Source organism: Pinus tabuliformis, chromosome 4_1 (assembly GCF_031772625.1).
Source record: "Pinus tabuliformis cultivar Carrire ecotype Pingquan chromosome 4_1, CPIR1, whole genome shotgun sequence".
NCBI lineage: Eukaryota > Viridiplantae > Streptophyta > Pinopsida > Pinales > Pinaceae > Pinus > Pinus tabuliformis.
The window spans coordinates 88,667,214-88,692,466 of NC_142303.1; the positions used below are offsets into that span (position 1 = coordinate 88,667,214).

The 25,253-nt window shown below is 39.4% G+C and overlaps 1 protein-coding gene across 1 annotated transcript; it reads left to right on the forward strand.

Moving 5' to 3' along the window:
- The first annotated feature begins 17,473 nt into the window (after positions 1 to 17,473).
- LOC149174326 (uncharacterized) lies at positions 17,474 to 18,046 on the forward strand. The gene has a single exon (XM_089420804.1). It carries the CDS (start codon positions 17,474 to 17,476, stop codon positions 18,044 to 18,046), a length of 573 nt encoding a protein of 190 aa, XP_089276930.1.
- The last annotated feature ends 7,207 nt before the right edge of the window (positions 18,047 to 25,253 follow it).

Genomic DNA, 25,253 nt, shown 5'->3' on the forward strand with positions numbered 1-25,253 from the left:
ATCCATGACGCTATTGCAAATGCACAAGAATGCATGCATTTGATTCATACAAAAAACCTCAATGCTGCCATCATGCAAGTAGATTTGAAGAAGGCTTTCGACTACCTGGATTGGGGTTACCTCAGGCTAGTCCTATTCAAAATAGGCTTACATCCCAAATGTGTTGAATGGATTATGGCATGCATGATTAATATTTATTATTATGTGATTATAAACGGATACCCTACAGAAATTCTTCTAGGCGGGGCGCAGACTAAGACAGGATTTCCCTTTGTCGCCGTTATTATTTATCTTGGGTATGGATGACTTGAGCCTGCACATTTCAAAAGCAGTGGAACGAGATCATTTCCAGGCTTTGCATATGGGCAACAACATCAACATATCACATGGTTTCTTTGTAGATGATGTGCTCATCATGGGTATGTTGAATCGTTTTTTATGGTTGTGCCTTTTTCATATTTTTAGGATATTTTCTAATGCTACTGGTTTGTATATGAATGCACACAAATCTATTATTTATCATGGAAATTGTGATTTGGACATCATTGCATATATAAAAATATGTTTGGAATTGAAGCCGAGTTGATGGGTCATGGTATGAAGTACTTGGGATACCATATCAAACCCTGTAAATATAGGAATGCCGATTGGCTATGGCTTGTAGATAGATATTTTAAGAAGATTTCTGGGTGGGAATATAGATGTTTGTCCCTGGGGGGTCGTGTCATCCTTTCACAAGCAGTCCTTAATCAACTAGGGGTATACTAGGCCCATCTTTACCATATTCCTGCTGCCATCATTCACTGTCTCAACCGTATTATGGCTAATTTTATATGGGGTGGTAGTCATGAGCATAAGAAATTTCACTTGTCTAAGATGTCCAAGATCACTCTGCCAAAGGTCATGGGGGGATGGGGAATTCTAGACCTCCGTCATTTTGGATGGGCATTATTAATCAAGTCTCTATGGAGAGGTATTTTTGGGATAGGAACATGGAGTCTGGTCATCAGAAAAAAATACTTAAAGAACCATGATTTCATATACTGGTTCTGAAGGGGTTCCATTGGGGTTACAAATGGATTGGCTATCTGGCTCAGCTTCCAAAAAGTCACTAAGATCTTCCTACAACACCTAGCTTGGAACATTGGATCGGGCCACAACATTCTCATTGGCATCGACCACATTCTGGGTGCTGGCAATGAGGATATGATCCTGGAGCAACTTATACATACCCTAAATAGAAGAGGCATATACTTCTGGTGTCAAGCCATTTCACTATGGAGGGGTCCATACCCAGTTTGGAAGAGTGCACAGGAATTGGGTCTATCTGGACATTGGGACTGGATTGTAGCCGGGATGAAACAACTCGGGATATGTCGTGCTGGCATTCATGATAAGTTAATCTGGTCAGGGAAGATGAAGAATGATAACATTAAAGTTGCAGATATATACCTCACTCTCTGTTCCGTGGATGCACAACTGAGTGAGAAACATGTTTTATTTGCCTTTTGGAAAACTAAAATCCCAAACAAAATCATCCTCTTTACTTGGTTGGTTTTCCATAATAAAAATCTTACTTGGGAAAACTTGCAAAAGAGACAATGGCAAGGACTTGGCATCTGTCCTATCTGTAAAGAGGAATCGGAAAATAACAATCATATTTTCCTCACATGTCAACATACAGTTCAGGTATGGAAAATACTTTCTTTATATATTGGTTTTCCGTATATTCAACATGAATGCATTATGGATTGTTTACGTGGTGGAGCTCTCAAAATTATGTCTGGAGAATCATTCCACCTATCATATTTTGGGAAATATGGAAGTGGAGAAACATCTGCATCTTTTAGAATTACACTGGAGATTTCTATAAGATAATTGAAAGTGTTTTAATCAACCACACACTGCATACATCAAATGAAATATGCTCCAAAGCACCTCGTTACAAGAGGACTGAACTTCAGATGGAATACCCTATGGGTTTTTTTGATGGTGCTGCTCAACGGCACACATGTGGTTGTGGTTTTTGGCTTGCCATCTCAGAGGCATTGACATATAGAACATACTGGCATGGAGGTAGAGGCACTAACCGAAAGGCTAAATCAATGGTCTTATGGGGCCTCCTATGTAATAGATCTGACCTGGAAATACATAAAAATACAAATAGACCCAGAATAACAAGAGAGAAATAGATAAACTTCATATCTTTATTAATAACAAAACCCTTAAGGTAGGGCAACACCATATACTCCTTAAGGAAGGAGAACACTCCACAAGCGGTATGCTTTTCAATACATTATTCTTTGACATCTCTTAATGGGGAGTCTTTAGCCTCTATATATGATTCATACATACAATACCATGGGTCATTACCATGGTTCTCTCAATACCATATATCCAATACCACGGGCTTACCTTATAATTATGGCCCATCTCATTATTACATTATTCTCTTGGGTACCTCCCTCTGTACCCCATACTATCCCCCCTAGGTATACTACATTCCACCTCCCTTAAACATGTTTCGTCCCCGAAACATAAGAAGAACACAAATAATACGGTCTACTCAAAAGAGTAGTCCACTGGTCCCATGCACATGCATCTAGCCATCCAAGATAAAGGTGAACCTTCAATCTAGTTGGTGCCTCGCTCGCTTGAGATGAAAGTTGACCCTCGCGGCTCTTTTGTGTTGATGTGTTGTGGGTGGATTGTCACCCCTCTCTATCTGTCATGCAGAGGTTGTTGTCCTTGTTGCTGATGCATTGCCATCATGTTGGTTGTTTTCTCACTGGGTGATGTGGGTGGTGATATGCTGAAGTTTTAACCAATGGTGTATCTTGCTTTAATTCACCACCTAATTGAGCCTGATTGGTATCTGGTACATGTTGTGGCGTCTGTTATTGTTTTGTAGTATACCTAGGGGGGATAGTATGGGGTATAGAGGGAGGTACCCAAGGGAATAATGTAATAATGGAATGGACCATAGTTATAAGGTAAGCCCGTGGTATTCGATATATGGTATTGAGAGAACCATGTAATGACCCATGGTATTGTATGTATGAATCATATATAGAGGCTAGAGACTCCCCATTGAGAGATAGAGAGGGGCGATGATCCACCCACAACACATCAACAAAGAAGAGTCGTCAAGGTCAACTTCCATCTCAAGCGAGCGATGCACTAGCTAAATTGAGGGTTCACTTTTCTCTTGGATGCCTAGATGCACGTGCATGGTACCAGTGGACTCCTATTTTGTGTAGATCTTATGGGTCTCTCTGGTGGTTTATTGGCTATTTGGGACCCTAGATGGGTCAGATTTAAAGCTTATAGATGTTTCACAGGCATCCTCCTTGAAGGACATATCCGTGTAATGGGCAGCCGCATTCATATTTTGAACGCCTATGCTCGTTACAGAGATAGGACCATTTTCTGGGACCATCTGTTTTCTTTTGGTATTATGGAGTTGGCCTTCCTCATCATTGCTGGAGATTTATACTATACTATTTCTTTGGAAGAAGTATGGGGACGGTCAAGAAGGATGGACCCTTTGGTGGGGATGTTTCATGATGCTCTACTAGCACACAACTTTGTGGACATTTTCCCGGATGAAATGGATCCCACTTGGGAAAATGGGTGCGCAGGCGAGGCATATGTCGCCAAGAGATTGGATTGTTTTTTAATGCATGAATAGTTGGTTTCTAATCTAGGAGATATGCAGACATAGATTATCAGGGATTTCTTATCAAATCACAGACCTATTACACTTGTTTGGAAGAGGTCGATGGTGCACCTGGGCATGCCATTTAAATTCAACAGAACCTAGCTAGATGCTCCGAATTTTAACACTATGGTGAGGGATACATGGCGCCGCGATGGGGATATTGGATCCTCCCCTATGGATCAGATACTAGACAAACTAGAGACTCTCTGTGAGGAAGTGAAAAACTGGCAGAAGAGGAAAAATCAGTCCATGAAAAAAGAGATTAAGGATATTCAATGTGAGTTGGACCTCCTCCTCCCGTTGATGGCCACGAATAATCTTCCAGATGCTACCCATTCTCACATTCTAGAGTTGGAATTAAAAAGGAAAAGACTCTTAGATTTTGAAGAAGCCACTTGGCGCCTTAAGAGCCAGGCTATCTGGATTAAAGAGGGAGACATAAATACTAATTTTTTCCATCATTATGCAAACCATAGGTGTAAAGCAAATTCTATATGGGGGATTCATGATGTTGAGGGAAACCATATCCAACCACAGGAGGAAATCTCCAAAGTTGTAACCTCACATTTTAAAGTGGCATATGAGCACAACGAAAACATTATTGCCGAAGATCTCATATGGGGGATTGAGCACTACCCGACTATGTTTGACCAAGATTCAAATGATGCACTGTAAAAAAACATCACTGAGGAGGAATTACTTAGTGTCCTTAAATCATTCAATGGTGATAAAATCCCAGGGCCGGATGGGTGGACTCTGGAGTTGTTCATGCATTTCTTTGATCTTTTCAAAAATGAACTACTGTAAATGGTGGAGGAGTCTAGACTAACTGGGAATGTACACCATCGTATTAAGTCTACATATATTGCCCTTATCCTGAAGCGCAATCCTCCTGCCTGTTTTGAGGACTACAGGCCAATCTCGCTGTGCAACCTTATCTACAAAGTTATCTTAAAAACCATTGCTGGGCGTATGCGGAGTACTCTATCGCGTCATATATCTCATGAGTAACATGGATTTCTACAAGGAAGACAAATCCATGACGCTATTGAAAATACACAAGAATGCATGCATTTGATTCATACAAAAAACCTCAATGCTGCCATCATGCAAGTAGATTTGAAGAAGGCTTTCGACTACCTGGATTGGGGTTACCTCAGGCTGGTCCTATTCAAAATAGGCTTACATCCCAAATGTGTTGAATGGATTATGGCATGCATGATTAATGTTTATTATTATGTGATTATAAACGGATACCCTACAAAATTCTTCTGGGCGGGGCGCAGACTAAGACAGGATTCCCCTTTGTCGCTGTTGTTATTTATCCTGGCTATGGATGACTTGAGCCTGCACATTTCAAAAGCAGTGGAACGAGATCATTTCCAGGCTTTGCATATGGGCAACAACATCAACATATCACATGGTTTCTTTGTAGATGACGTGCTCATCATGGGTATGTTGAATCGTTTTTCATGGTTGTGCCTTTTTCATATTTTTAGGAAATTTTCTAATGCTACTGGTTTGTATATGAATGCACACAAATCTATTATTTATCATGGAAATTGTGATTTGGACATCATTGCATATATAAAAATATGTTTGGAATTGAAGCCGAGTTGATGGGTCATGGTATGAAGTACTTGGGATACCATATCAAACCCTGTAAATATAGGAATGCCGATTGGCTATGGCTTGTAGATAGATATTTTAAGAAGATTTCTGGGTGGGAATATAGATGTTTGTCCCTGGGGGGTCGTGTCATCCTTTCACAAGCAGTCCTTAATCAACTAGGGGTATACTGGGCCCATCTTTACCATATTCCTGCTGCCATCATTCACTGTCTCAACCGTATTATGGCTAATTTTATATGGGGTGGTAGTCATGAGCATAAGAAATTTCACTTGTCTAAGATGTCCAAGATCACTCTGCCAAAGGTCATGGGGGGATGGGGAATTCTAGACCTCCGTCATTTTGGATGGGCATTATTAATCAAGTCTCTATGGAGAGGTATTTTTGGGATGGGAACATGGAGTCTGGTCATCAGACAAAAATACTTAAAGAACCATGATTTCATATACTGGTTCTGAAGGGGTTCCATTGGGTTACAAATGGATTGGCTATCTGGCTCAGCTTCCAAAAATTCACTAAGATCTTCCTACAACACCTAGCTTGGAACATTGGATCGGGCCACAACATTCTCATTGGCATCGACCACATTCTGGGTGCTGGCAATGAGGATATGATCCTGGAGCAGCTTATACATACCCTAAATAGAAGAGGCATATACTTCTGGTGTCAAGCCATTTCACTATGGAGGGGTCCATACCCAGTTTGGAAGAGTGCACAGGAATTGGGTCTATCTGGACATTGGGACCTGGAATGGGACCGGATTGTAGCCAGGATGAAACAACTCGGGATATGTCGTGCTGGCATTCATGATAAGTTAATCTGGTCAGGGAAGATGAAGAATGATAACATTAAAGTTGCAGATATATACCTCACTCTCTGTTCCGTGGATGCACAACTGAGTGAGAAACATGTTTTATTTTCCTTTTGGAAAACTAAAATCCCAAACAAAATCATCCTCTTTACTTGGTTGGTTTTCCATAATAAGAATCTTACTTGGGAAAACTTGCAAAAGAGGCAATGGCAAGGACTTGGCATCTGTCCTATTTGTAAAGAGGAATCGGAAAATAACAATCATATTTTCCTCACATGTCAACATACAGTACAAGTATGGAAAATACTTTTTTTATATATTGGCTTTCCGTATATTCAACATGAATGCATTATGGATTGTTTACGGTGGTGGATCTCTCAAACTTTTGTCTGGAGAATCATTCCAGCTATCATATTTTGGGAAATATGGAAGTGGAGAAACATCTGCATCTTTTAGAATTACACTTGAGATTTCAATAAGATAATTGAAAGTGTTTTAATCAACCACACACTGCATACATCAAATGAAATATGCTCCAAAGCACCTCGTTACAAGAGGACTGAACTTTAGATGGAATACCCTATGGGTTTTTTTGATGGTGCTGCTCAACGGCACACATGTGGTTGTGGTTTTTGGCTTGCCATCTCAGAGGCATTGACATATAGAACATACTGGCATGGAGGTAGAGGCACTAACAGAAAGGCTAAATCAATGGCCTTATGGGGCCTCCTATGTAATAGATCTGACCTGGAAATATATAAAAATACAAATAGACCCAGAATAACAAGAGAGAAATAGATAAACTTCATATCTTTATTAATAACAAAACCCTTAAGGTAGGGCAACACCATATAATCACTCCTTAAGGAAGGAGAACACTCCACAAGCGATATGCTTGTCAATACATTATTCTTTGACATCTCTCAATGGGGAGTCTTTAGCCTCTATATATGATTCATACATACAATACCATGGGTCATTACCATGGTTCTCTCAATACCATAAATCCAATACAACGGGCTTACCTTATAATTATGGCCAATCTCATTATTACATTATTCTCTTGGGTACCTCCCTCTGTACCCCATACTATCCCCCCTAGGTATACTACATTCCACCTCCCTTAAACATGTTTCGTCCCCGAAACATAAGAAGAACACAAATAATACGGTCTACTCAAAAGAGTAGTCCACTGGTCCCATGCACATGCATCTAGCCATCCAAGATAAATGTGAACCCTCAATCTAGTTGGTGCCTCGCTCGCTTGAGATGGAAGTTGACCCTGGCGGCTCTTTTGTGTTGATGTGTTGTGGGTGGATTGTCACCCCTCTCTATCTGTCATGCAGAGGTTTTTGTCCTTGTTGCTAATTCATTGCCATCATGTTGGTTGTTTTCTCACTGGGTGATGTGGGTGGCGATACGCTGAAGTTTTAACCATTGGTGTATCTTGCTTTAATTCACCACCTAATTGAGCCTGATTGGTATCTAGTACATGTTGTGTTATCTGTTATTGTTTTGTAGTATACCTAGGGGGGATAGTATGGGGTATAGAGGGAGGTACCCAAGGGAATAATGTAATAATGGAATGGACCATAGTTATAAGGTAAGCCCGTGGTATTCGATATATGGTATTGAGAGAACCATGTAATGACCCATGGTATTGTATGTATGAATCATATATAGAGGCTAGAGACTCCCCATTGAGAGATAGAGAGGGGCGATGATCCACCCACAACACATCAACAAAGAAGAGTCGTCAAGGTCAACTTCCATCTCAAGCGAGCGAGGCACCAGCTAAATCGAGGGTTCACTTTTCTCTTGGATGCCTAGATGCACGTGCATGGTACCAGTGGACTCCTATTTTGTGTAGATCTTATTATTTGTGTTCTTCTTATGTTTCGGGGACGAAACATGTTTAAGGGGGGTGAAATGTAGTATACCTAGGGGGGATAGTATGGGGTACAGAGGGAGGTACCCAAGGGAATAATGTAATAATGGGATGGGCCATAGTTATAAGGTAAGCCCGTGGTATTGGATATATGGTATTGAGAGAACCATGGTAATGACCCATGGTATTGTATGTATGAATCATATATAGAGGCTAGAGACTCCCCATTGAGAGATGTCAAAGAATACTGTATTGGCAAGCATATGGCTTGTGGAGTGTTCTCCTTCAAATAGACCAAGAGTAACAAGAGAGAAATAGATAAACTTCAGATCTTTATTAATATCAAAACCCTTATGGTAGGGCAACACCATACAATCACTCCTTAAGGAAGGAGAACACTCCACAAGCCATATGCTTTCCAATACAATATTCTTTGACATCTCTCAATGGGGAGTCTCTATCCTCTATATATGATTCATACATACAATCCCATGGGTCATTACCATGGTTCTCTCAATACCATATATCCAATACCACGGGCTTACCTTATAACTATGGCCCATCCCATTATTACATTATTCCCTTGGGTACCTCCCTCTGTACCCAATACTATCCCCCCTAGGTATACTACATGTTTCTTATCTTCCAGTATTACTTCAACCACAGATTCCTCATCTGATGTCTCAGACCCTGGAACATCTTCTGCTTCAGTCTCCTTGGACTCTACCCGTTTATTGATGAAAATATCCTGTAATGTAATTTTCTTCTTTTTATACCAGAGCTTAAGGAATTTCTTCTGCACATTAATATTGATAGTACCAACAGATTCCATCCAAGGGTATCCCAAAACAACATCCAGATTATCCATATCTGAAGCATAAAAATCAGAATGCAATACATACTTATCCATAGAAATCTTCAAATTTTTATAAACTTGAACATCTGCATTATCAACCTGTGTGTTTTCCATGTGTTTTGCTGGAATTTGCAATTTTTTTGCCAAATTGACATTTATAAGATTTTGTTTGCAACTAGGATTTATAGATACAATGATCTTCTCCTTCTGAATATATCCATGAACCTGTAATAAGGATATACCATTAGAAAATAACCCGTTACATGTCTCATTCCCCTATTTTCTAGCATGAGACCATTTGTCCAAAAGGAGTTTTTCAAATTCTTCATTCGAAAGTTTGGACCACTGCTTGGTGTCAAGTGAGTTCCACCATATGACAGTCTCTTCTTTCATACTAAGCAATAGTAAACATTTCCAATGTTTTGGCCATAATGACTTTTCTATTTCTATGAATTTTTCAATAGTAGGACCATTATCTTTCCTTGTAAAATATTTCTTGCTAGAAGCCATGAAGAGGGTTTTGAAAAAAAAATCAGGCGAAAATTTAAAATAGCCACAGTTCAGTTAATATTGCTCAGAATCCTTATTATGATCTGTTTTCAGAAATGGAACGACTATTCTACATCTTCTCATGTGATAGAAATCTTGATCTAGGCACTGGAATTTCAGATTCGCGCTGCAACTGTCCTATCGTCACAAAAAATTCTGAAAAAAAGAGCTGATTTTAAATCAGTGATATCTCCCGCATCCAGACTCCAATTCGACCAATTGTTTTTTTGAAATTGGATAATTTTTCAAGAGGATCTAAAATATGCAATTTGTTTCTCAAAATTCCCCACAAAAACGACAAAAATTAACTGGAGATCCATCGTTCACGAATTTTTGTCAAAAATGTTTTTGCAACGCAGCGGATTTTTAAATCAACGATATCTCCCTTATCTGGACTCCGATTTGTTTTTTGAAATTGGGTATTTTTTTGCAAAGAATCCAGATCTGCAATCATATTTTGCAAATTTTGCACTCAAACTTACAGATCTGATCTGCAAACTCGCCGCTCCAAAAATTCGTGCAAAAAAAAAAATCTTCTTTTCTCAAGAAAGTGTTCCAATACCACTTGTAATAGATCTGACCTGGAAATATATAAAAATGGAAATAAACCCAATAACCATAAATAATCTCAAGAGAATTACAAACACAAAATATAGAAATGCTTCTTTATTGATCAAAACCCTTAAGGTAGGGCAACACCATACAATCACTCCTTAAGGAAGAAGAACACTCCACAAACCATATGTTTGTCCATACAATATTCCTTGACATCTCTCAATGGGGAGTCTCTAGCCTCTATATATGATTCATACATACAATACCATAGGTTATTACCATGGTTCTCTCAATACCATATATCCAATACTACGGGCTTATCTTATAACTATGACCCATCCCATTATTACATGATTCCCTTGGGTACCTCCCTCTGTACCCCATACTATCCCCCCAAGGTATACTACATCCTATGGTTCACTAATTTCTTTGATATCCCTCTCATACATATCCATGGGGATTCAAAAATTATAATTGATCAAATAATGGGCAATGCAAACATCACAAACCCATTATTACATGGTTGGCTGAGGAGAATTGAACTACTATGGAAACAACACAACAACTCCACTATCAGGCATGTTGGTAGAGAACAGAATATGGATGCAGATGAACTATCGAAGAGGGGCTTAAATGGTAACTCTGGAAAAATGCACTTAGAAATTATCCTGAATCAGAAAGTCATAGATATAGGAGACTTCCCATTCCCTGGCTAAGTTTCTTCATCCCCTCTTTTTTTGTATAATTTTTTGTAACTCTACTAGTCTTATAATTGTTTTAGCTTTCAATCATCCGGAGGGATGGACATGTTGTTATTTCAACATTGTACAGCCGGCTAGAAGAAGCAGATGACATGCCGAATGCATACTATTTTCTTCTATGGTTTTGAATTGCATACAACTGTGTCATGCATGTTTATAATTCTGGATATGTACGTGGTCTATGGACTGTTATATCTCTTTTTATGTTTTGTATATGGAAATACTTGGACAAAATGCTGAAATGGCATCTCCAAATAGAATTGTAATGATGTGGAACATTTGAATTGCATTGTAATTTCCTGATTTTTGAACTATTAATATATAATCATGCTTTTTTCGTACTGAAAAAAAGTTTGATTTAATTATGCCATAGGTTCGATTTTGTGTTTCAATGTGCCTGGGTGCATGAGTTACAGTATGATGAGTTACGCAGGTTTCATTTCATTGTGCGCAGGTTCAATGTGCCCAAGGTTGATGCGCTCAATTTGGATTTTGTGTTCGATGTGCCCAGATTAAGGGGTTACAATATGATGGGTTTTTAACATCGCAATTTATCAAATTATGGTTTTTGTTCACAAATTTTTCATTTGTACAACTATTGTTAGCTCTGTTACATGTTGCTGATGTTCAAGGAGTGGAAGTAAGCTTGGTCCTTGGTTTCTTGCTCAAAAGAGGTCTGCACCGGTTATCGTCATCCTTCTCCTTCACCTTGCTTACTCCCATTCACCCTGTTGCCTCCGCTTTTTCCTTCATACCCATCATAAACCTCTGTTCTTAAAACCCCACACTTCCATAACCTGTCGTCGTCCTTCGATAGCAGACGTTGCTCGTTCCAATCCAACGGTCCCCACTGCAAATAACATGCCCACTTGTCTCCCTTTATCAGTCTTAAAAAAACAGCTAATTCCTTTATCGGGTCCAGTTCTAATCGCTATCGCAAATTTCATATGTATAAAGGCTCCATTATGACCCCTCCACGAATAGAACAACATAATATCTTTGTAAAGAAACTCTATATATACCCATAAAACAGATGTAATCTGGGAAATGGGTTGATGGTTGTTGTTTTTATGTAAGGTTCAACTTCTGGAGACTGTAACTACTTTGATATTTGCAGCATCTGGTCTTCATTTTCAGCTAATACAAGCTTCTTTTGCTATTAATTGCGCATTTTCCATTTCTACTCTGTTCTAGGCTGTGCCTGTTATGCATTTGTTCATGTGCTCTTGATATTTAGCATTAGAGGGGTTGTCATCCCACCTCTGTGTTGAACTCTAGTATGTATCATTGAATTTGTTATGCAGGTTTCTGTTTACTTAATGCCAGAAAGCTATCATCCTGTCTGTGCATTAGGAAATAGATTTGCAGGCCTCTTTACTGGTTGTAGCCGGCCATCACATGGTCTTGTGCATCTGCTGGTGTGGTCAGTATTCTCCATGTTCACCTAATCCTCCAACTATGAGTAATTGTTGGTCTAAAGCCTTGTAGTCTGGGGGTGTTCACCCATGTCTGGAGTTAAGCATAGTAGAAGTGGTTATCTAGCTTGGACAAACATCATTCCTTCCATTCATCCATTTCCAACATTTTTTTGAGTTTGTAATGTTCCTGAGCATCTCCAAGATACAACCTAGGAGAGTTTCTTGGGGTGATTACATTAATTGGTGCCATTGCCGGGGAGAGGAGATTGAAGCTCAGCTTCCCTAGGAGACGACAAAGTTCCAAACTTTGATGATAGACAAGGTCTGGACACATTTATGGTTGTAATCATCTATCGAGCGACTCTACTGGAGGAATACCAACCTTTGGCGACTCCACATTACAGTCCTGGCTCAGTTTGTGAGGCATACTCGAAGAAATCCTCAGAAATCACCAGCTGACCCAGTGCCTGACCCTGAGAAGATTGTTAAATCGAAGAAAACATCGCAGAAAGGAGCATCAGGATAAGGTAAGCCCAAGAAGTCTTATGAATCTCTGCAAGAGAAGGTTATAGTTGAGAATATACAATTTGAAGATATACGACCTAGGACTGCTAGTGAAGAATCAGCTGCAGAGATTCATAAAGCTCCTTATTCATTTAGTTCCCATTTGGATCTTAGTCCAAAGATAGCATCCCATACAGTCCAGATGAGAACACACAAAGAGGGGTTGAAGTATAAACTATCTCTACCTGATAAGATCAAATGCTCTAAACTCTTTGAGGTAGAGGATCAAATCAACCCAATTTTGCAGATCTTTGATGAGCCGGCTGATAGGCCGGCCGAGAGGAGGAGAAACAGTTTTGATGGTCCAGTAGATGGCCAGTTTTTGAAGAATTACGTTGTTTAAGGTTTTTGAGCCTTAATGATTGTAAGCATGTTCTTTTACAGGTTTTAGCGTAGACTTAATTAGACTCCATGCCCAATGGAATATTAGGCAATGTTTTTAAGCTTGTTTTTTATGAAGGCATTGGTATGCAGTTCCTGAGACCTCACAGGGAGGATCTCATCCCTAGAAGGAGCCAGTGTTAGCTCTGCTACATGTTTCTGATTTTCAAGGAGTGGAAGTAAGCTTGGTCCTTGGTTTCTTTCCTAGAAGAGGTCTGCACCGGTTATCGTCCTCCTTCTCCTTCACCTCGCTTACTCCCTTTCACCCTGCTACCTCCACTTTTTCCTTCATACCCGGCATAAACCTCTGTTCTTAAAACCTCACGCTTCCGTAACCCGTCGTCATCCTTCGATAGCAGTCGTTGATCATTCTGATCCAACGGTCCCCACCGCAAATAACATGCCCACCTGTCTCCCTTTATCAGTCTTAAAAAAATAGCTAATTCCTTTATCGGGTCCGGTTCTAATCGCTATCGCAAATCGCATATGTATAAAGGCTCCCCCCGTGACTTCCGCCGATGCGATATTGCGATGCGATCTAATCGCTATCGCAAATCGCATGTGTATAAAGGCTACGCCCCTGACTTCTGCCGATGCGATATTGCGATCGCTCCTCCGCTGTCCGATCAGTCTCGACAAGATCCAACGGCTCACGTTTGTTTGCTCCCGCTTCCGTCCGATTCCTCTTGCCAAGAGATCGCTGCCGTCCATTCTCTTGATCCAGCGGCTGATATCTGTTCCCGTCGTGCTCATTTGTCCGCCATGTAGTCTTCGTGTCCTCGACCTGTATCATGCTTCCGAAGGACAGAGGGGGCCAGTGTTAGTACCCGGTGCATTTCATCTCCAACCACTACATTCAAGAAATAGAATGGCCGAGAACGAGAAGGACCATCCTCGAGCAGATCAGAGCATTTATCAGTTATGGGGCTTCTTTCATACAACACTCCACCTGCTCGAGAAGGACAACAGAGCACCAGAGAATGTCAAATTCATTCATTAAAGCAAGCAGATTGTAGCAGAGACTCCATCAGAGAGTTAAAGCGGTTGGTGGTCCATTATGACCCCTCCACACATAGAACAACATAATATCTTTGTAAAGAAACTCTATATATACCCAGAAAACATATGTAATCTGGGAAATGGGTTGATGTTGTTGTTTTTATGTAAGGTTCAACTTCTGGAGACTGTAACTACTTTGATACTTGCAGCGTCTGGTCTTTATTTTCAGCTAATACAAGCTTCTTTTGTTGTTAATTGCGCACTTTCCATTTCTACTCTGTTCTAGGCTATGCCTGTTATGCATTTATTCACGTGCTCTTGATATTTAGCATTAGAAGGGCTATCATCCCACCTCTGTGTTGAAGTCTAGTATGTATCATTGAATGTGTTATGCCGGTTTCTGTTTACTTAATGCTAGAGAGCTGTCATCTTGTCTGTGCATTAGGAAATAGATTTGCAGGCCTCTTTACTGGTTGCAGCCGACCATCACATGGTCTTGTGCATCTGCTGGTGTGGTCAGCATTCTCCATGTTCACCTAATCCTCCAACTGTGAGTAATTGGTGGTCTAAAGCTTTGTAGTCTGGGGGTGTTCACCCATGTCTAGAGTTAAGCATAGTAGAAGTGGTTATCTGGCTTGGACAAGCATCATTCATTCCATTCATCCATTTCCAACATTTTGTTGAGTTTGTAATGTTCCCGAGCATCTCCGAGATACAACCTAGGAGAGTTTCTTGGGGTGATAACAATTATTATAAAATTTCCATTGCCTGATTTTTGTTCATAACATTGCAATTTCCATGTTGAAATGAAAATCTATTTGTAATTTTAATAGTGTTTATACTCTTATATGTCAATTACTAAAATAATGTTTAAGCTAGAACATTTTAATCATGTTAAAAAACTGTTTTAAACCAGATCCATTTTAAGATCTAGAACCATTCTAATAAATGCTGAAACATCTTTAATAACCAGTTTAGACAAGAGCCATAGTTAATTTTCGATAGTTTTTAATTAGGTTTGAATATTTTACTTTTGAATAGTTTGGATTTAACTTAAATTATATTTAATCTTATAGTTTTGGTATTTCCATGCGTATATTCATATTTAGTTTTGAATACTTATGGCTTAATCCATGTGATCTTTACGTTTGGCAAGTTTGATGCAAGGACGTTTAAATTTTCAATGGAAATAATGGCAAGCTTGATGAAATGAATTGGCCAGATTAAACATTTTATAACTTTCCATGTGGATCCTGATGTTTGAAAAGTTTTTATTTATCCTTTAATATATAATTTATATGGTCGCAGATAACATAGACCTAAGTAAGGAAATGTCTTTATGCCAACATTTCTTTAGAACGTTACTTTTAATGTATCCATTTGCCTAGAGAGCTCAGGAGCCATATATATATATATATATATAAAAGTTGTGATTTAAGTTAGCATTATGTTTAAAAATAGCAATAAATCGAATTATATTCAGAAGAGAGAGGTGAGAGAGGTGAATGAATGTTGAGGTTTTCATAATATCAAAATTTGAAAGTATTATATACATATATAACCTGTGATTTAAGTTAGCATTATGTTTAAAAAATAACAATAAATTTAATTAGAAAAGAGAGGTGAATGAATATTGAGGTTTTCATTACATCAAAACCCGTAAGTATTAGTAAATTTCCAAATTATTATGATTATTTTGTTGAAGATAATGGAGAATATGTAAATCTCCAGAGATTCAGTTCACTAGAGCCTTAGATTAGGAATTAGTTCCTACTTTTTAGGCAGTTGTTCTAACTTCCCTAGATGTGTGAACACTATATATATTTTTTATTGTATGATGATTCGTTGTAGAGCGTTCTGCTAGAGGCAGTATCCAGGTGGAGCTCCTCACCTATGAGTTATCCAATTCATCAATAAAATTGATTCTTCAGTTTGTTAACATGGTATCAAAGCTGCAGGTTTGAGAGGGTCTGCAAATCCCTGAGTGGGGAACTGGTGTGAAGAACGCTGGCATGGTGAGAAGGCTGAGAAGCAGCACAATTTCCTTTTTTAATTTAATTCATGGTAATCATCACTCCTTCTGAAGGAAAGAGAGCACTGACCATCGCGGATTCAAAGGGGAAAAGGGCGATGGATGTTGCTTTCCTTAGAGCAAATCTGTCCATCACTCCCAAAAATCACGTATTTGAGAGTGAAGATCGCGATGATCTCTGTTCATTGTAGTTTGATCGTGGATGGTGACCACCGTGTGCGAGCGAAGATCCTGCACTTAATATCCTAGGCATCTGATTTGGTGGACAATCTCTGTGAAAACAAAATTGATAGGTCATTCATGCAGAGCAGATCTCATTGACCGCGTTGCTGCTTGACCTCGGCATTTTCGGGTAGCTAACGAACTACGCTGAAGTGGTTATAGGGTTGAGAAACGCATTCAAGGGGATGGTAATGTGGCCGATCTCTTTGTCGCAGAACGAAGCGTCGACTTAGACTGCGATCTCGAGAAGCAGGCGGTCCTGCTGTAAGACGGCCTCGTTGAGAGTGAACTTCATAACGTGGTTCCAGTTGGGATCGTTATTGTGGTTGGAGAAACCAGCAAACAGAGGATCCGTAGGTAGCAACATTGTTTGCGCTATCAACTAAGGAGGAGATCTATTCTGTTGTTGCTCATTGACAATGTTGAAGGAGAGAGAAGGCCTGAGAGGCGTTTTGCTTTGTCAAGAAAAGCATTGAGACTGCATTCGGTCATGAATCGTGCAAAAGAGAGCCGTCGAGGGTGCTGTCGATCGGTGGAGGCTGAGGGTGTTTCTCCAAGTAGAGGACACAAACCCAAATCCCCTGCCCTACTCACAAAATCGGAGAGGAGTCGTGTTGTGTCACAGTGGAAGCGTGGTGTGAGGTGCAAGGGAAGCATGGTGTTATGTGTTGGCTACATGGTGCTGCTCTAGGTGCATGGTGCTGCTCCAGGTGCATGTTGCGTGTTGCTCCACATGTGAGGCCGAGGGTGGCCATTTACAGGCACGAACCCACAATTGCCTAATTAGAAGTTAAACCTTTGAGGCCGAAAAACGGTGGTGTTGGGAGGCTGTGTAAGGCTCTCATTATTGTTTTCCTTTAAAAAAATTTGGGGTTTCAATAATTTTTTTGTTTAAAAATTCATGGGCACATACATTCAAAAAGGGAAGAGGGTTTTTTTTAAAAGGGATGTTTTTTTGTTTTTGTTTTAAAAAAACAAAGGGGTTCTTTTGTAATTGAAGGTTTTTGAATTGGGGCAATTTTTTTAAAAATTGAATCTTCGGATCTGGGATAGATCTGGTTTGCTGGAGGTCATTTTTTGTGTTAAGATGAACAATCAGATGGCAGAGGCCTATCTGAACAAGAGCAATAAGCTCGACGGTTCCAATTATTCCAATTGGAAATTTAAGTTGCAGACCCTGTTGGAGGGGAAAAACACATGGATGATCACAAACGGTGATGAGTTGAAGGCAAGCCTAGCTACAGGTGGAACAATAGCAAAAATCCAAGATTGGGAAAATAGGGAGAACAAGGCAAATGTGTTGCTCGAATTGTCTATGAAAGATTGCATTATTCCTCACATTCGAGATTGTAAAGCTGCAATAGACATTTGGACAAATCTCAAAGATTTGTACGAGATCAAGAACACAAATCGCCTACTATTTCTAAAGAGCAAGATTCTATCCATTAAAATGGAGGAGAATGAATCAGTAGCAACATTCATCTCTTGTATTAAGGAGCTTAAGACAAAGCTAGGTGACATTGGCGAAATAGTATCAGACACTGATTTGGTCACGATTACCATGAATGGTATGACTAATGAATATCAGATGCTCATCACTGGGTTGAATGCGAGAGAAAAAGTCCCCAAGTTCAAAGAATTGACAGGGATCCTAATGTAGGAGGAAAGGCGAATGAACCTGAAACCCCAGAGCTCAGATCTTTCCCTAATGGCAAAGAAGAAGTCCTTTAGAGGAAAGACAAATGTAGCACACAAAAGCGGAGGAACCCCACAAAGAAAGCCACCTCCATCTCAAGGTATATCTCCAAACAGAAGTGATTCAGGACCAAAATGTTTTTATTGCTGTAAATTTGATCATATGGCTAAACATTGTCGAAAGAAGAAGTTTGATGAAGGTCAACAGAGACATAAGAATCATGCAGGCCATCTTGCTGATGCAGATCAAAATTTGAATATCAGATTGTTCGTATTTGATTATGCGCTGTCAATTAAGGAGGATGAAGCAGAAATCTGGTTCGTGGACTCAGGAGCCTCCTCCCATATGACAGGTAAGAGGCAATGGTTTAAAATTTTTAGAGAATCCAACACTGGTACAAAGGTCTACCTTGGAGACGATACAGGGTATGAAATCAAGGGATATGGTGATGTCCCTATCATACTACCTGATGGAAACATTAGGCATATTCATGATGTTATGTATATACCCAGGATTAAAAAGAACCTGATTTCTATATCTAGAATAACAAATCAGGATCTTAAGGTAGAGTTCTTTAAATCTCATTGTGTAATTAAAGACATGCCGGATCGGATGAAGTCCATTGCAACATGTGTACGTATAGGAGGATTGTATAAAATGGATGTTAGAAGTTCGTCACATCAAGCGTTGGCATCATCAGCCATGTCTGCAGAGAATCTCTGGCATCAGAGATTTGGGCATATAAAATTCAGTGACCTACTATTTCTTAAGAAAAAAGGTATGGTGAATGGTCTTCCTGTTTTGAAGAGTATGCATGTTGACTGTGAAGCATGTGCCCCTGGTAAATTACATAGAGATGAATTTCCTGCTATTGTTGATAGGAAGCAAAGGGATATACTTGAACTTGTACACATTGATCTATGTGGGCCAATGCATATAAGGTCGTTAGAAGGGGCCTACTATTTTCTTATTTTTGTTGATGAATGTACAAAGTTCACCTGGGTGTATTTCCTTAGGCAGAAAAGTCATGCTTTTGAATACTTCAAGCAATTCAAAAGTATGATTGAGAAGCAAACAAGAAAGTTCATCAAAATTCTTCGCTTAGACCAAGGTGGAGAATTCAAGAAGGGTGACTTCATCAAATACTGCAAAGAACACGAAATACAACAACAATTCACAACACTTTACAGTCCTCAGCAAAACAGGGTTGCGGAAAGGAAAAATAGAACCCTCGTGGAGTGTGCCTGTAGTATGTTGAAAGGTAAGAATCTGACCAATGGTTTTTTGGTAGAAGCTGTAAACACTATAGTGTATCTTAAGAATAGGAGTCCTACTAAGTGTTTGGATTATAAAACTCTTTTTGAAGCATTTTTTGGGTTCAAGCCTTCAGTAAGTCATCTTAGAGTCTTTGGATGTAAGGCTTTTGCTCATGTCCCGAAAGAAGATAGGAAGAAGTTAGATTCAGAAGACATTAAGTGTACTTTTGTTGGATACTGCATTGAATTGAAGGCTTATAAGTTGTTTAATCCTTCGAATCACAAGGTGTTTGCAAGCAGAGATGCAGGATTTCATGAACATGTAGATGATGGGAACCCTATTCGTAGTGATGAAGAATGTCATATTCCCTTACTGTTAGAAGAAGGTGATGAAACAGGGGTCAGTGAGCAACAACAAAAACAACGGCAACACCAGCAACAAGAGAATGAAGAAGTGGCTGATCAAATCAGGTTTGAAACTAGTCCGCAGAGGGGAGATCAGAAAAGGTTTGAAGCCACTCCACCACTCAGAAGATCAAGCAGGCAGATACAATTGCCAACCAGATACAGGGATCATGCACTCATTACTGGTATGTTGAACACTGCTGAACATTCTAATTTTAATGAAGCTAGTAAAAGTAATGAATGGAGGGAAGAAATGCAAGAGGAATATTAATCTATCATTAAAAATAATACATGGGATTTAGTTCAGCTTCCTGAAGGCAAACAACCCATAGGGTGCAGATGGCTATACAAATTAAAGTTTAAAGCAGACAGATCTATAGATAAATATAAACCTAGGTTGGTCGTGTTATACTCCTATACCAATAGGTGTCATATTTCATGATTGACTGATTGAGCTCTGTAATATGTTCATCCCTTTCCTTGTTGCAAAGGTTTTCCATATTATCAAAAAATAAAATAAAATAAAAAGTTTAAAAAATGTAAAGAGGGTATGCCCTAAAAGAAAAATCAAAGGGTAAAAAGAATATAATGGTCAAAAAAGTGAAAGAAATGAACCCCAAACAAAAACAAACCAGGAAAGTGTGCAAGTCCAAAAAGCCACTACTTTTCCATTTTCTATAAATAAAGCATTGTGTGCAGTTTGTTGAACTTTTGCCACAACTGATGAATGGCCAAACAACTTAATCTTGGCTAGTTCTTGTTTGAATTTCTTGTTTTAGAGATAGAGAATAAAATTTGACCAAACTGTTTAATCTTGGTAGATAAGCAGATAGGTAGAGAAACAAAGGAGCTCAACAGTTTAATCTGAGCCCTTGGATGAAATAAGGGCAGACTTAGGTAGGCTTACCATGCAAAGAAAAGAAAAGTTGATGAGGGTTTTCTAGTCTAAGTGCACCTAAAAAGAGAGAAGAAAAAATGTTAGGTAAAGTAGGCTGGGTAGGTACATAGTGTTGCAGACCGAGACTTGTGATAGATGTCTCTCAAAGTGTTAATCTAACCTCTATCACAAGTGCTATGGCAGACATTACTCTTGGAGCAGCTCAAGCGAGGCAGATTCATAACTAACTTCCCTTCATGTTTCTTCCCCAAATCATTTACTAATTCCCCCTCAAATATTAAGATCTGCTTAATATCACTCATCTCATTTCATAAACCCCTTTTCACTCCAAAAAACCTAAGTTTTAATGTGACTTGTGAACATTGGCTTAGCACTCAAAATCATTTTTCATATTAACTCTGACTTTATTATATAAATCCCATGCAAAGTCATTATTACCCCATCCCGTATTATGTATATATAACAAAAACCCCGATATTTTAATATTCCCGCCCCTGGTTAGTTATAATCATAGTCACTATACGAATGTAGATTGATAAGTTCATCTAGAGCTTATTAAGAACCTTCCGCCGTGCTCATAAGGAGTTAATTAACCGCCTAGGTTAATTAATAACCTAACCCCGCAGACCAATCAAATCCGCCTCGATACAATTAAAAACCTTAATTTATTGTGTCAGGCCCGCACATTAACCCTCCGCCATCTCCAATGAGCGCCCGCCGTCCGATCTGCCCCTGTTCATCTGACGGCCTACGATCATTTCGCACCACCCTCAACTACCGAGCTTTAACTCCCGGGGAAATGGTGGTTTTGGCGCCGTACCTTTGCCACGCGTCATGCACCCGCTATGCTCGCTCGCCCTCCGCCCGATACTGCCCAGCCCCAAAAGCGGTGTGGGCAAAACCGCTTACCACCCCCCCCCCCCCCATCCGCTGACGTCAGCTGTCCTTTGCTGACATCATCTTGCCACATCACCTGCCACATCATTTATCCTGTACCACCGCTGACGTCATCTGTCCTTCAAGTCATAAATTCCTGCCAAAATTCATTTTTGTTCAATAAAAGGGAAAAAGGGTCATTTTGTTATGTTTTTCTGCATATAGTGCCACGCACGGTCCAGGTATGAAATTGATCGTAATCAAATATGTTAGTTTCAGACCGCCTTCAGACTAGAAAAGGCTCCATCAACGAGCTTGTACACTTTCCCGACCCACCATCTTACGGCTTCTTCCTCCTCAAACATAGTTAAAAGCAAACCGAGGGGCTTCCGAGCTCACAGAAAGAAAGAAACAGAGATATACAGGGATATTTCGTTACCCTAGCCAGCCGACCTTCAGAAACATAAAAGGCCAAAGGAAAAGCGGTGAACAGGGGTCATCTCAGCATTAAAGAGCATCAAAACAAGTCAAAGAGTATCAGTTCAAGCATTAAAGTGTATCAGATGAGCATTGAAGAGTGTCAGAGCAGACTTAACAGCAGCAGATAAGAGTTGAGGAGTAGCAGATCAGAATTAAAAGGCCCATTTAAGATGAACAGTCGGCGCAGAGCTACTACAAGACAGCTGCAAGCCGAACCCTAAAGGCCTGCATCCAGCACAACATTAGATATTTTTTCCTAGCTATTTCTATCTCCACTTGTAAACTATTTTTAGGTTAAAACTAGATTTTATCTCAAAGCTGTTATGAGCTATTGTTTGTACATATTTTGTTGTATAAATACCCTCTTCATTAGAGTTTTGAAGAGGTTGGGTATGTGTAGATTTTCTAGACTCTGCTGTAATACTGAATATTTTGAATACAAAGCTGTTGGAACCAACGGTTGTCTGGCCTACTGGATGAAGAATTGAGGCAAAAGACTTGTCACAGAATTCTTGAATCAACCTCCAGATCAATAAGTCCCTTATATCTTGTGTTTTACAGTTTTCTGGTTTATTATATCATCTATGTTTCATAATCTGAATGATAAAGAAAAAGGTTAAATCAGAATTTGCTTGACTGCACTCTGTATTCAGTCTTTGTTATTCTCTGTGTTTTCTTCAGAATTAGTATAAATAGTGAATTCTTAATTGCTCCTGTTTTCATATTCTCTCATCTTGTTTATTTGCTAAGGAATTCTTAACTGCTCTTTATCAGTAAACATCCATTTTCCCTCTTTCAATATGTTGAAGGATTCTTAACTTCCCTTCACCCATTGGAGCCCATTCCATCTGCTTCAAGTCTCCATTTGCTCCCTGTTTGACTACCTTGCTCTGTGATGCCATCCTCTGTTAGAAACCAAATCCAGAAAGCCTTCTTCTTTGACTCCATCATGCCCAATGGACTGAACTATTCTGTTTTACCTCACTGTTCTATTGAATCTCACCACCCAAACTCAAAACAAAACCCTTGAACTTCATAACTAGCCTAATACCTTTAAACAAACAAAGCTAAATCATAAAGAGAGAGCCCTCTCTGGATACAGTTTGGCTAGATTCTGTATCTAAAAGATTGGTCTGTGGTTACCTCAGCCGTATTCCCTTTCTTACAACTTTTGGGAACAACTTGAGTGATAACATCATTGGCGACTCCACTGGGGACCTGAATAATTATTTGTTACTATTGTTTATTTCATAAAGCTACAGATGGAGCCTGAAGTTAGCCAGGTAGCCTTTGAAACTGCTTTTGCTTTGCAATTGCAGAAGTAAATGAATGCTGCTTCAGTCTATCTCCGGTCTAGCTTATGAACTGAACAGTTGGTTTCAAAGACTTGATCAATCCCTCTTTTCAAATAAATCTTTAGGAAAGTTCAAAACTCCCACATCTAAAACCTCCTAGAAGAGACTGTTAAAGTTGTATTAATAAACTATTTCAAGAAAAAACCAAAAACACACCTAGAAACTGGCTTCAGAAATGATTCATTACACCAGATCAAATCCTGATCCTAATCCCCCAGCTGTGTTTGAAAATCCTAATCTGATTCCTAGGATTCTTAGAAGACAAGAGAACCAAGAAAATTCTGCTAGTTTACACCTTGACAGACATTTGTAGAAATCCATTCGATCTGAGCTTACCTTTGAAAGAACACCAAACCTTTCTGTGATTTCTACAGCTTCTCCAAGTTCACCATCAGCACTTCAAGCCACCCTTTCCACTCCTCCATTTACAGCACACATTCCCATTGTTATCCCTACTCCCCCAATTGTCACAGTTATTTCTGCAATCATGGCAAACCGATATACTCCCCTAAACTTACCTGCAAATCCAGGGGCTATGCCCCAAGATTATCAAAGTAAAATCACCTATTTTGACGGTACTAGCACTTACACAGCTCAACAACATACCAAGAAAATAACCAACTATTTTGAAAACTATGAGATTGATGATGATGATGTTAGAATGAAAGTATTTATTTAGAGTTTAACTGGAGATGTTAGAACCTGGTTTAGATCCCTCCCTGCAAACAATATCAATGACCCACAAGCTCTTTATCAGACCTTCTTGAACAAATGGGAAAAGAAGAAAGATCCTCTCCACATTTTATCAGAATATGAAAACCTAAGAAGAGGCACACAAGAAACTGTCCAAGACTACTGTACCAGATTCAATAATGTCTACAATTCTATTCCTCAGAATCTCAGACCTCCTCCAGATTTGGCCTTGATTAATTTCCCTGATGCATTTGATTCTGATATGGCATACCAACTTAGGGAAAGAGCTCCTCGAAACTTAGAAGAGATGCAGAGTGTAGCTGTCAGCGTTGAGGCCAATCTGATATCCAAACGATCTAGAGCCAGAGCGGAAAGAAGAACACCTTTCAAAGGAGAACTTTCTGCCTTTGAACAGAAATTAGATGCCATTATTAAAGGAATGGACAGACTTGGAAATAGAGTAGAAACAATTGAGAGAAAATCCCCTTGGGATGGCCAAACAAACAATATTGGGAGAAATCCAAATTTCAGGAAGAACCAAAATCCTAACACTAGAAAGACAGGGCCTGACCAAAATGTTAGGCCCCCATTTCAAGAAAATTATGCTGAAGCCTCAACTTCTGATGAACCAACAGAAGATACTTAAATTAATTTGATGGGACTCAACAATGAACAACAAGTTTTCTTGACCTAAGAGGATCAAGAAGCTCACATTGTGAAACAATTCCAAACTCAGTCAGGTGAAACATTTGACTTTAGGGAGGGATATGATACAACCATTTATGAAGTCCACAAACAATGTTAGAAAATTATATATTATGGAGCAATGGAACACATAAAATACTGCAGAAATATAAACACAGAAAATGCACAAAACAAGAGAGACACAGATATACGTGGTTCACCCAGTTTGGGCTACGTCCACCCCGAACAGCCAGTCCTTCCTTTCTATTATCCAACAAAATGAAGAGACACAACCTACAACAAATCCGTTGTAATATCCTCTGTTTTCTCTCACAGTCTCACCTCTCTGTTTCTCGCTCACAGAATACTCATCTATCACATAGCCTCAAATACAATACCCTCATACAAAGAGAGGGGTTGCCTTCTAGGGCAAAAAACCCTAAACTAAACATAAGTTCTACCGTCAGATCGTCTGCCTAATGAATGGCCCAGGTTGACTAGAAATTACTATACTTTTACAAGGC